A 12,508-nucleotide genomic window follows, 5' to 3' on the forward strand; every position below is an offset into this window, starting at 1 on the left:
ATAAACCTTCCCAAGATTCCACCTCCTGGGGCTCAGGATGTATCCTGTCAGTCCTCTTCCTGGGCTTCCCTGGCCTGCCCTTGCTTGTATAGTGATCGGAGCTGGCAGGGGTTCCGGGGTCTTTAATCCAATGCCATCAGCCCCAGCTGCATCACTGGGGCCCACTGTGAGGCAGCTGGCCCAAGGGGCCATTTATGACCAGGTGACTCTGCCCAAGGACTCCTGGTTGCAGTGTTTTAAGTGCTCGGCTGCTAACCGAAAGTTCGACGGTTCAAACCCACTAGCTGCTCTGGAGAAAAAGGCTGTGGTGTGTGCCCCTGTCAAGGTGACACCCTAGGAAGCCCGGGGGGCTGTTGTGCTCTGCCCTTCAGCGTCACCATGAGGCAGCCGGAGGGCCCTGGATTTGGAATCTGCCCAGCTGCCTGCCTCTCCGGAGGCCAATTGCTGTTATCAATGGAATCCCTTCTTATCACCCCTCACTCTGGAACTGACTCACCTGATGGAGGAGGGCAAGGTGGGGGTGGGGCTCCCTCCTCAGTTTAAAGAAAACCCCAAACCAAACCAGTCACAGTCCAGTCAGCCCCACTCATGGTGACCCCGTATCCGGTCTCAGGGAAGAACTGTGCCCCACAGGGTTTTCAATGGCTGGTGGGAGTAGAGGGTGGGGTGGGGGTGGGGGTGGGGAGGTACATCAACAGGTCTTTTTCTGAAGTACCTCTGGGTGGACCCAAACTTCCCACCTCTTGGTTACCAGCGCTACACAGCCTGCATCACCCAGGGGAGGAGAGAGAATGAGTTCTGCAGCCTCGGTCTCTCCGCCTGCATGAGAAAAGAGCCACACTCTTCAAGCCAGGGCCCGCATAAGCACTAAAAAGCTAAGGTCGGGTCCTGCTGGTGAGGCCGCTCCAATCCCCGGGGAGGGGTTTCTAATGGTTTGCACTTGATTGCTTCGCCAAAGGGCTGACAGAACCCAGGCAGGTGTCCCACAGAAGAAAGGCCTGTGATCTGCTTCTGATTACAGCCAAGAAAACCCTGTGGGGCAGCTCTGCTCCGGCACATGGGTCACCACGAGTCGGGTCCACATGGCCAAGAATTGTTTAGGATGTGCACCGGAGTGGAGGATCGCCTTGTAGCGACGGGTTGTATGTGACTTTCAGGAAAACGGGCCTGAGGTGATGGGCTGTGAGCTAGGAACCGATTTCTTGTGTCAGAGGCAGGTGAGGCCCACTGGGCAGCTTGGCCTTCCAGGAGGGGGACCTGGCCAGTGCCTTGGGACATGACCCAGTGGAGGCCACCTTTGGGCAGGGAGAACCAGCCATGGGTGGGCTGGAAAGTCTGAAGTACCTTCTCAAGAAGCTGCGAAGCATTTCAATGTTTTGATTGGACGTTTAAAGTAAATCCCAAAGCACAAAGTTGATACGTGGATCCAGGCGGTTCACTGACAGCGACCTCGCCAGCCTGGGTCCTCTTTGTGCAGGGGACGGTCACCAGGGAGCTTGTATAAGCAAGTGGGAGTCTGCGGAGTTCTCTTGGGGTGAGGTATCTGTGGGTTGACATGTTCGTGAACAGGTTGGGCAGTGTGTCAAAGAGCAGGGGCTTTGGCACCCATGCATGAGACACGGAATGACTCCATACCTCTGTTCCCCCTTCCATACAAAGCCGTGCCCATGCCAAGGGGCAGCATGGAGACCAAGTGAGACCAGGTGAGGTGGCTTGGCCTCCAGGCCTGCTGTCATTCCCGATGGGTTGGAGCTGGTTGCTTGGCAGTGGCTACCTCTCCCGCCTCCACTTCTGTTGCTCTTAGGATGTCTCCAACTGCACCCGCCCCCCCCTTTGCCTTTCAGAATTGGCAGTAAAATCAATTTCCCCATACAGGTGTGTGTGGTGGGGAGGGGGTGCTAGGTGGAGGTGAGGGTAGGATACTCATTCCTTGGGGAAGGCTTTGATAAGATAAAAGTATTTATTTGCTGATGGTCTGGCTCTGAGCCCTCACTTGTCCTGTTCTCCTCTTGAAGAGTTGCCAGCGGTGGACAGCAAGCTGGTAGAGATGCTGGGCCAGGACCTCTTGCCCTGGATGGACCGGCTCTCCCCGGAGGAGCTGAACCCCAGCATCTACGTGGGCCTGCGCCTCTCCAGCGTGCAGGCTGAGACCAAAGAGGCCCTCTACCTGCACAACCTCAAGCTCTACTACCAGCAGTGCCTCCTGGAGTATTGTCAATCTCTCTTTTCTTGTCCCATCCCCACCCCCGGCTTGCTCCACATTTTAAGTGACAGGAGATCTGGTTCTGGGCCAGGCCTGCCTGTCACTGCTTTGTTGGGAGACTTGGGGTGTTTTGTTTCCTCTAGACCAACCGCCCAGGGTTGGTCAGGTTAGACCAGAAATGCCAATTCTAGATTCATGTGCTATTACTGTGCCTGCCTGTGCCTGGGCAGACATCACTAATCCATGACCACACTCCTGCATACTGAGCCCAGAGGTTATCAGTTGACTCTGTGCTCCCTTCCCAGATGGTGGTGAGGGAAGTTTGTTCTGGACATTAGTGAAGGAGTTTGAATGGGGTGCAGAAGCAGCACCTGCTTGGAGCCCTGTGGCTGTGTCTGGGGTGGGGGAAGGAGATAAAACGGGAGTGCATGAGCAGGTCATTGGATGAAATTCAGTTTGTTCTTGAATTGTCATTTCATGAATCTCTTGTGGCTTATACCTTGTGATTTACAGAGCCACCTGCATCAACACTTGCAGGTTGTAGCTATGATGTTTCCCACTCAGAGGTTATAAGGGCACCCTCAGTCTCATGGAGTGCATTTCGCTCATGTCAGTGTTGTTAACTGGCCTCGTTTCAGGGCTGGCTCCAGTGATGGTGATGAAGACAGGGGCTTCCAGGTTAAACCCTCCATGGGCCAGCTGGCCTTGTACCTGCTTGCTCTCAGAGCCAACTGCGAGATTGTTGGGGGCCGTAAGGGAGACAGGCTGGTCTCACAACTCAAGAGATTCCTAGAGGATGAGAAGCTGGCCATTGGTGAGGGGACCCTGCTGGCCAGGCCAGGGAGCAGCTGGGAGGGCTCAGGGAAGATCTACCCTACCCCAGCCTCTGCTGCCCTGAGCACCAGCCTCAGCCAGCTGGTACCCAGGGGCGACCTCACGAAAATCTAACACGTCTGAACTTGGGGTTTCCTCTGCCTACTTCCTTTCTGTCAGGCTTACTGTCCAATCTGCCCACGAGCCTTGATCCATCCTTTCCTGTAGGCCCCACACCCCAAGGGAAAGCCTGACAACTTAACTTGATGACAACCAAGACCTGTCTCTACCCAGCTTCTGCAGAAACCACACAACTTCTTTACCGGCGCCCCCCTCACCCACCCCCATCCCCCCACCCCGCTTCCTTGGAGGTCTGCCAAGCATAAATCTGTTCTTGTGAGCTGCCACTGAGGCCCCACACCGGCTCTTTATGGCTCCATTCTCAGCCTGCAAGCTTCTCCCCTGCCCTCTACCCCACCCCCTCGGCCTAGCTGTCCACCAGACTCCTCCTCCACGGGGTCTTCATACAGGGGCTCCTTCTGCCCGCATTGGCTGCCCTCTACTCATGCTCCACGTTTAGATCTCTCCTCTCCTCCTGCGGGTCACTTCCACAAGGAATCCTGCTCTGACCCCTCAGCTGGTGACTTATCTTGGCTCTGGGATCCCACTTGTACTCCCATGAGTGTGGGTGGTCTTACTGTCAGTGGTCTTCTCCGCTCAGTACCTGTCCTGGCCTCACTGGGCCAGCCCTGTCACTTAGTGGGACCTCAGGAGCGTGGGCTGAGGTCATGGAAGCATGAAGGGGAAGGATGGGCATGGGGGTGGGGGGTGGGGCTGGGTACTGGCAGGTGGGAGCTGGGCCCCCAGCATGCAATTTTCTTTCTTCTAGGGCACAATCACAAGGGCCACCCCCACACCAGCTACTACCAGTACGGCCTGGCTGTGCTGGCCCTGTGTGTCCACCAGAAGCGGCTCCACGACAGTGTGGTGGGCCAGCTCCTGCACGCTGTAGAGCAAGACTCGCCCCTGGACCAGGGCCACCTCTCTGTGGGTGAGGAAAGGATCCTGGGCCAGGAGGGGGCTTCCTACCCCTGCCCTCACCCTCGGCTTTTGCTTTTCCTTAAGACCTGCCCTCATCAAGGGCAAAAGGCCCCTCCAGGGCTGGGGTGGGGCACAGGACCCTGGCCAGCCCCCCTACACTCAGCCGCCCTACACCCTCAGGGCAAGGAGTGGGGGTCTTTCCGACTCAGCCTCCCCTTCTGTAAAATAACCGCCCAGAAGCATCTGTCTGGCTAACGGGACTTCTTAGAAGTCAAAGGCAGTTTACTTCCAAGTGGTTCAGTAGCAGAATTCTCACTCTGCGAGGGACACGAGGGTTCGATTTCTGGACCGTGCACCTCACCTGCAGCCCCACCTGGCTGTCTGTCCATTGAGGCTTGCTTGCTGTTTGGCAGCTGAAGAGGTCTGACCCGCAGCCCATGACAGGGAGGGCCCAGGACCCGGCAGTCTTTTGCATTGTCATGCACGGGGTGGCCATGAGTCAGGGGCCAGCTGGCCGGCTCAACCCAGCAACGATGCTCGCAGATTGCTCAAGACAGTGTCTGGTTCTACCTGTGTGCCCTTGGGCCCTCATCTCTGTGCCTTGTCATAGTGAGTCAAGGTGTCCTAGCGAGACATGGTGTTCCGTGAGTATCGACTCACAGAGGGAAGGGTAGAGTGGGTTTGGAGCAGTTTAAGTGCCCCCCCCCCCCCAAAAGGGACCAGGGTCTCTGCTGCCGAGTTGATTCTGACTCACGGTGAGCCCAGAGGACACAGCAGAACGGCCCTGGAGGGTTTCCAAAGCTGTCGATCTTTATGTAAGCGGGCTGCCTCGTCTTTCTCCTCCAGGGAGGCTGCCGGGTTCAGGGTACCCACACGATAGTTTAGAAGCCCAATGCCAACCCACCGCACCACGCCCTGACGAGCTTTAAAAGCCCCGGTGTCCAGGCAGCACCCTGTGCCGGTGCCACCAGACCATCTGGGGGCAGGCCCAGCCTTCATGACGTTGTGAAACTCCCCTGGGGATGCAGAGGGCAGAGCAGGGCTTCGGCTGTGGCTTCCCATCAGTCACAGCGGGTGAGGTGAAACGGAAACCGGCCCAGGTTCATAAAATGTGGGTGAACCATAAGGTGACCAGACGTCCCGCTATTGGCGGACAGTCCCCATTTTTAACAAATTTTCCCGCGTCCCGTGGCAATTTAAAAAAGTCCCGATTTTTGGAAAGAATGCACAACAAGCTAGGGTAGACGGTTTTCGGCTGCCATGTGGCTATTTCGCCAGGATATGAGTTTTATCAATGGTGTCCCGCTTTTGTCCCACTTTACCAATGTTAAAATCTAGTCACCTTAATGAACCAGAATGTCCACTGGAATGGGTATGATGACGGCTGACATCCTTGCTAACAACTGAGTCACCATCTCAGAAAACAACGGCCGCCTGTATTTTATTAAAATCATTTTATTGGGGCTCATACAACTCTTATCACAATCCATACATACATCAATTGTGTAAAGCACATTTATGCATTTGTTGCTCTCATTATTCTCAAAATTCGCTTTCTGCTTGGGTTCCTGGAATCAGCTCCTCATTTTCCTTTTTCCCCTCCCTCTCCTTCCCCGCTGCCCCCTCCCTCATGACCCCTTAATAATTTATAAATTATGATTTTATCTTGTCTTACACTGCCTGGCATCTCCCTTCACCCACCCTTCTGTTGCCCATCCCCCAGGGAGGAGGTTATATGTAGATCCTTGTGATCGATTCCCCCTTTCTACACCCCCTTCCCTCCTGGTATCGCCACTGTGCTGGTCCTGAGGGGTTCCTCTGTCCTGGATTCCCTGTGTTTCCAGTTCCCATCTGTACCTCTGTGCATCCTCTGGTCTAACCAGGTTTGCAAGGTAGAATTGGGATCTTGATAGTTGGGGGGAGGGAGCGTTTAAGAACTAGAGGAAGGGTGTGAGTTTCATTATTGCTACACTGAACCCTGAGTGACTCATCTCCTCCCCACTACCCCTCTGCAAGGGGTGTCCAGTTGTCTACAGATGGGCATTGGGTCCCCATCACGCGCTCCCCTCATTCACGATGATACGGCATCGCAGCCACATTCTTGATCGGCAGAGTCAGAAACAGCAGCGCCCCACTGTGCTGCTTGGAGTGTGCATTGCTCTAATCCAGTCTCCCGTGAGCAGGCCCCCGAAAGGGCTCTCTTCACCGGTGCTGGGTCTCCCATTCCACACTCCCCTTCTGGTTATAATTCTTCTTCCACCCAACTTTAAGAATGTGGATTTGTTCTCTCACTGTGCCTGTTAAAAGCCTTGAGATAAGTTCTCTTGAGCCTCCCTTCGCCCCTTCCTACCTTCTGATCCCCCAAAGTACACAGTGGTAGGGTGACCCACCATTCCAGGGTGCCCAGGTGGGGGGTTTTCCAGGACACGGGGTGTTCAGTGCCCACACTGGGAAAACCCTGCACCACCTGCCCTGAGATGGCCCCCTTAGCTGGTAGAAGAGTTCTGAAATACTCACCTGGCCACCCCGCCTCCCTCCTCCAACCCCTCCATGGTCTCAGAGGCCCGGCCCGGCGTGGCCCCCACTTGGCTCCTCCTGATCCCATTTTGTCTCCCTTCAGACACGGCGGCCATGGCAGGCCTGGCTTTCACCTGTCTAAAACGCTCCCACCTGAACCCTAAGCAGAGAGAACGGATCATCCTGGCCATTGGGATGGTGCGTGAGAGAGTCCTGCAGGCCCAGACACCTGAGGGCCACTTTGGAAGTATCTACAGCACCCCGTTGGCACTGCAGGTGGGGCAGAGGCCCTGGGGCACCCCGCTCCATCCTCAGGGCTGGTGGAGGGTGAACTGGCCGGGGGCTAGACGGCCCACTCCTCTCTGCCTGCTGACCACACGCTTCCCTCCCTTCCCCTCTCCGTCACAGTTCCTGATGACGTCCTCCGTGCCCGGGGTGAGGCTCGGCGCAGTGTGCCACAAGGCGAAGGCTGCCCTGCTGGCCAGCCTGCAGGATGGAGCCTTCCCGAACACTCTGGTGCTTTCCCAATTACTGCCCGCGCTGAACCACAAGAGCTACGTGGATCTCCTCGCCCCAGACTGCCTGGCACCAAGAGGTAGTAGAACCACGCCTAGCCCGTCCTTGATGCGTCTGAGGGTCTCCCTAGGGAGGTGTCTTGGTCTAGAGCTGAATCAACAGGGGGTGGGGATGTGGAGGTGCACTGGCAGCGGTGATGCGGCTGCTGTTTCTAGAAGCTCAGAGTGTGGAGAGGGAAGCAGAGCGCTCCAGAGGGGCCGAGGCGGAATCTCCCTGCCCTTCTGTGGATGAATGAGGGAAGAGAGGAAGGCCGAGACGGGGGGAGGGGGGGTGTTCATTTCTTCGGCTGCTGCAACACAGGTCCCACAAGAACAAACCAGGCTTTAAAGAACAGGGACGCCTGGTTTGAGAGGCTAGCAGCCCAGGCCAGGGCATCGCTCTAGGGGCAGGTCCTTTTTTGGTGATGGTTCTGAAAGCCCGTGGGTGTTCTTTGGCATTTGTCTCCCCTCTGTGCGTGCATGTCTGTGTCTGAATGTGTGTCCAGGCCCATTCTGTTCTTTTTATAAGACCCAGTTGGCTAGAGAGACAAATCCAGCCACCTTCGTCTGAGTACTGTATAAGCAAGCACTTTCCATCAAGAGATGTAATTCTGTATCAAAAAGGCGTCCCAGCCCAGCCCAACTCAAGCCCGGCAGTCTGATGCTGGTCCGTTAGTCCCTCTGAGCCTCACACAGCCACAGGCAGTGATGCAGACTGCAGGGGTCGCAGGCTGGCGGGTGCGCAGTCGTGTGGATCCAAGGTCGGTGGGAACCTGGCTGCTGTTGGGGTCAGTGACAGAGTCCCAGCCAGCAGGAAGGCGAAGGAGCAGAGAGAGAGGGAGGTCCCCAGGGTCCCCGCTTATAAGAAGGCCACACCCCCCAAGGAGGCATCATCAGGCTGTGACCCGATTGGCAGGCTGGCTTCCGCCCCTCCACTTTCCTACATCTTTGAATTTGGCATGAAATCGTCTCACGACCACAACACCATTCAGAAAAGATTAGGTTTAGGACCCTCCCCAATCCAGGATGGCCTCCTGAAGACCACAAAGAAAATCTCTGTTTCCAAATAGGGTCATATTTACAGAGACAGGTTTAATCCATCAGGAGCCACGTGCTTGGTGGACTCTGATCCCACCTAACAAGCCCCACCCAGCAGCCGGAAGCAAGGCTCCACCTGGGAGGGGGCTTGGAGGGGACACGTGGAGGGGGGACAGGGAAGGGCTAAGCAAGGAGGAAGGAGCGAGAACAGCAACACCGTGTAGCGGGAGGAGACGGGAGTTGGAGTGCAGGGGTCTTGCTAGAGAGAGGGGTCTGGGAGAAGGAGTGGAGGTGGAATGGGATGGAGGAGGAGCCCCTCGGAGGCAACCGGGGAGTGAACTGAAAAATCATGTTCTGGAAAGAGCCCTCGGGGGACTGTGACAGAGGATGATGGGAAGAGGGTACAGGAGGTAGAGAGGCCTGCAAGGGACGAGAACTTGGCGTGGTGGGATGTGGGGCTCGGGAACAGAGGGGGCTGGGTGGCAGCCGGGCTCCCGGCTGTGGGGGTGGCGGTGATGACTGAGATGGAGACGTGGGGCGGAGGTGTGCACTGGGCGTCGTGTCTCTGTGGGAAGAAGGAAGGACTAACTGCTAGTGCCCAGCTTCACACCGGTGGCCCCTCTCTCGCTCTTTCCCCAGCAGCCCTGTTGGAACCGGCCACGGAGACCACTTCAGAGATCCAAGTTCCAGAGCCCATCAGGGTCCTGCTGCGGGTCCCCAGCCTCCTGCCACCATATCAACACTCCGTCTCTGTCCCTGCTGGCTCCTCCTTGGAGGACGTCCTGAAGAAGGCCCGGGAGCTAGGAGGATTCACGTGAGACCCCCACCCCCGGCCCCCTCCTCCCCTGACCCTGTATCTCTGAAACTGCATCATGGGAGGGTCGGGGAGGGAGGAGAGGCTCCCCTCCGCAGAGGTGTAGGGCTGGGTTCTCCCCACCTCCAGACACACTCTCCCGCAGCGGGGGAAGTAGGAGCCCTGGGCCTGTGTTGTTCTCAAGGGCCCGGACCCAGGGGCACCAGCTCCTGCACTGGTCTCCCCCCTGCCTCTGTCCAGAATGACTTACCTAACCACCGTAGAGCGACCTCAACTGTGCTCTCCGCACTGGGCCTGGGTGGGAGTCCAGGATGTATGTGGGTGCCCATAGGGATGGCTAGACAGACACATGAGTGTAGAGGTTGTTGTGAGGTGCTGTCAAGTTGGTTCCGACCCATAGCGACCCCGTGCACAACAGAAAGTTCACGCCGCCCGGTCCTGCGCCGTCCTCACAGTGGGTCCCATGCCTGAGCCCACTGTGGCAGCCACCGTGCCAAGCCATCTCCTGGGGCCTTCCTCATACCCTCTGCCCCTCCACCTTCCCAAGCTTGAGGTCCTTCGCCAGGGACGGCTCTCTCCTGGCAGCATGTCCAAAGTACATGAGACGGAGTGCGGCCATCCTGGCCTCTAAGGAGCACTCTGGATATACAGTGAACCCTCGCCACTTCGCGCTTCGACTTCCGCGGCTTCACTCTATCGCGGTTTTTGCGTAACAGCGCATGCTCTGTCATTACTGCCACTGATTGGCGCATACTGTACACGCTTCTGTCTGCATCGCTACGTATTGGAGCTACGTATCAGATGCATTTTTGCTTTTGGGTAATACGAGTGTAATGGTGACTAAAGGGTGTTTTTTCATGTCCTCTATGCTCTAACTACGAAAATATTTGATTTACAAATAAGGAATCCTACTTCGCGGAATTTCATTTATCATGGTAGGGTCTAGAACCGATTAACCGCGATAAACGAGGGTTCACTGTATGTAGACATATACAAATACGTGTGTGTGACCTACCAGTGTTGACTTACCCAATAAGGTAAGCATGGGCTGACTTGTGCTTACTTACCTATCTGTAGGAACAATTTCACGTATGTTCGCCTTACCAGATTCTGCTCCTAGAGCTGGCTGGCACTGGTCTCTCTCCCAACCCTTCGGCACCTGCCTATAGAATCACAAACTGCTTTTCAAATGCCTCATCCCTGACAGGGACAGAGTGCCCAGAAGCAAGGTAAGCGTGGGCTCGCTTGTGCTTACTTCTGGTCTCCACCACATCTTCGAGGAAAGCCCTGCGACATTGTTCACAGCAGAGGAGTAGAACTAACAGTGAGCTGATGGGGGCCTCTGGCTGCCTCTCACTTCCCCAGGGGAGGAGAATCCAGTCACGGCCCAAAGCTGGTTCAGAGGTCAGACCTGGCTCCCCGCTTCAGTCTTTTTTTACCAGTGCTGACACCAGCCACCTCTACTTCTCTGCGGGGCTGAGTGGCCACACAGAACCCACAGACGTGACTCCTGAAGATGGGGTTTCCTGGGGAAGTGACAGGTCACAAGTCGGGATCAGGATCACCTTGGAAGCCGCAGCCACAGGAGCGGAGAGCCTGTTCTGCCGCTCTGCAATCAACACAGCTTCTTCTCAGCTGTGCCCACAAACAGGACTCTTTCCTGCTTGATCAAGTGTCACAACTCTTTAGCCTTGCCAATCAGTGCCCAGAGGCACCCCACTCCACCAGTAAGCCTCCCGCCCACAGGCGCGCTCGGCTCTGTGAGTCAGCGGGCCCACCCACCACCTCCTCCTGCTGCTGCTGGCTGTCTTTAGAGCTGCAGGTCTCTCTTGGTCTCCTGGCTCCAGGAGGCTTCCCGCACAGAGACCCCAGCTCCAAAGAGTCTGCTACATTCCTGGGTCTTTTTTCTGGGCGTTCCTGAGGTCCCCTGCGCCTGCTTCTGGGGTGGCTCATTTTAGACTTAGGAGGATGCTGTGTGCCTTGTTTGCATGGCCCCGCTCCCACAAGTCTGTCAGGCGCCTTGTTTCCACAATGAACAAGCTCGCCAGTCCCCTTCACCAACGCTGGTGAAGAGTGTTGAAACCAGAACCACAGACAAGTCTGCCTTGGGAGAAGCACTCCCAGAATGCTCCGTCGAGGCCAGGCTGGTGAGACTTGGTGGACATGCTGTCAGGAGAGCCCAGTCCCTGGAGAGGTACATCATGCTTGGTAAAGTCGAGGGGCCGTGAAAGATAGGCAGGCCCTCGACAAGGTGGGCTGGCACCGTGGCGGCAATCTGGGCTCACCCACCAGAACCTTGTGAGGCCGGCGGGAGCTGGCGGTGCTGCTTCTGCTGTGCAGAGGGTCCCCACCAGCAGCGGCGGCAACATCCACCCTGTTTCGTACTCCCGCCCAGTTATTTGCTGGGCGTTACGTGACTGTGGGCGGAAGGCCATAAGGAAGTGATGCATTACGCTGTCATCAGCAAATACAAGCCAGCCATTCCTGGGCTGTATATGTGTGTGTGCATGTCTGTATATCTATACTGTACTTGTATGTGTGGATATGGATACATAGGGATACGTGTGTTAATATACGTGTATATGGGAACCCTGCTGACCCTGGTGGCTGAATAGTGGACTGCTGACTGCAAGGTCAGCAGTTCAAACCCACCAGCTGCTTTGCTGTCTGCTCCTGTAGAGATTTACAAAGCCCCACCGATGCTCTCATAGGGTCACTATGAGTCAGAATCGCCTTAATGCCAGTGGGTTTTACTTGTGTGTGCATAGATATGTGTGGATGTGCATGTATATATGTGGATATGATGACTGAGAGTCCAGGAGCTCGTGTTGGAGAGGACGTGGCACCTGCATTTTGCATCTGCAGAATTCAGCTCACGGTAAGCATTGAGGACAGATGAGCTTTTATGACAACCATACAACTTTTATTAGCAAATAATCTTGGTCCAACCCCTATTATCAATTGCCCTAGGCAAGCCCTCTGTAAAACATGAGGCTGGGACAGTGTTCTGAAGCTTCCTTCTCACCCTGAGATTTAATGAGCCAGAGGAGTAGCAGTTCTGGAGTGCTGTTCTAGGCCAGGTCCTGCCCGTGCATCTCTGCACATCACATCTCACATATATATGTATATATATGTACATCTCCGTCCATCCACACAGCCATCACATGCACGTCTCCGTCCATCTACCCATAGAGACAGCTCCCCAACCATCCACATGCACATCTCCATCCATACACACATCCAACTATATACATATCTCCATCCACCTATCCATATACACATCTCCATCTATCCACACATCCACCCATTTACATATCTCCATCCATCTACACATCCATCCATATACACATCTCCATCCATCATCCATCTAACCATATACATATCTCCATCCATCCATCCAACCAACCATATACACATCTCCATCCATTTTTCCATATACACATTTCCACCCATCTATCCATATACACATCTTCATCCATCCTCCATATACACATCTTCATCCACCCTCCATATACACATCTTCATCCA

At 55.5% G+C, this 12,508-nt stretch overlaps 1 protein-coding gene across 1 annotated transcript in view; it reads left to right on the plus strand.

Annotated features, from left to right (window-relative positions):
- Nucleotides 1-1,682: 1,682 nt before the first annotated feature.
- TCN2 (transcobalamin 2) overlaps nucleotides 1,683-12,508 on the plus strand; it is a 17,947-nt gene continuing 7,121 nt past the window's right edge. The window contains exons 1-8 of the mRNA XM_045289552.1: nucleotides 1,683-1,693; nucleotides 1,845-1,875; nucleotides 1,958-2,208; nucleotides 2,842-3,017; nucleotides 3,906-4,067; nucleotides 6,678-6,850; nucleotides 6,983-7,169; nucleotides 8,806-8,980. Of these exons, the coding sequence (XP_045145487.1) occupies nucleotides 1,683-1,693; nucleotides 1,845-1,875; nucleotides 1,958-2,208; nucleotides 2,842-3,017; nucleotides 3,906-4,067; nucleotides 6,678-6,850; nucleotides 6,983-7,169; nucleotides 8,806-8,980 (1,166 nt within the window). The remainder of the gene's footprint in view (nucleotides 1,694-1,844; nucleotides 1,876-1,957; nucleotides 2,209-2,841; nucleotides 3,018-3,905; nucleotides 4,068-6,677; nucleotides 6,851-6,982; nucleotides 7,170-8,805; nucleotides 8,981-12,508) is intronic.

Source organism: Echinops telfairi, unplaced genomic scaffold, assembly GCF_000313985.2.
Source record: "Echinops telfairi isolate 266 unplaced genomic scaffold, ASM31398v2 ScPeMD7_29;HRSCAF=101, whole genome shotgun sequence".
In the NCBI taxonomy this organism is placed as follows: domain Eukaryota; kingdom Metazoa; phylum Chordata; class Mammalia; order Afrosoricida; family Tenrecidae; genus Echinops; species Echinops telfairi.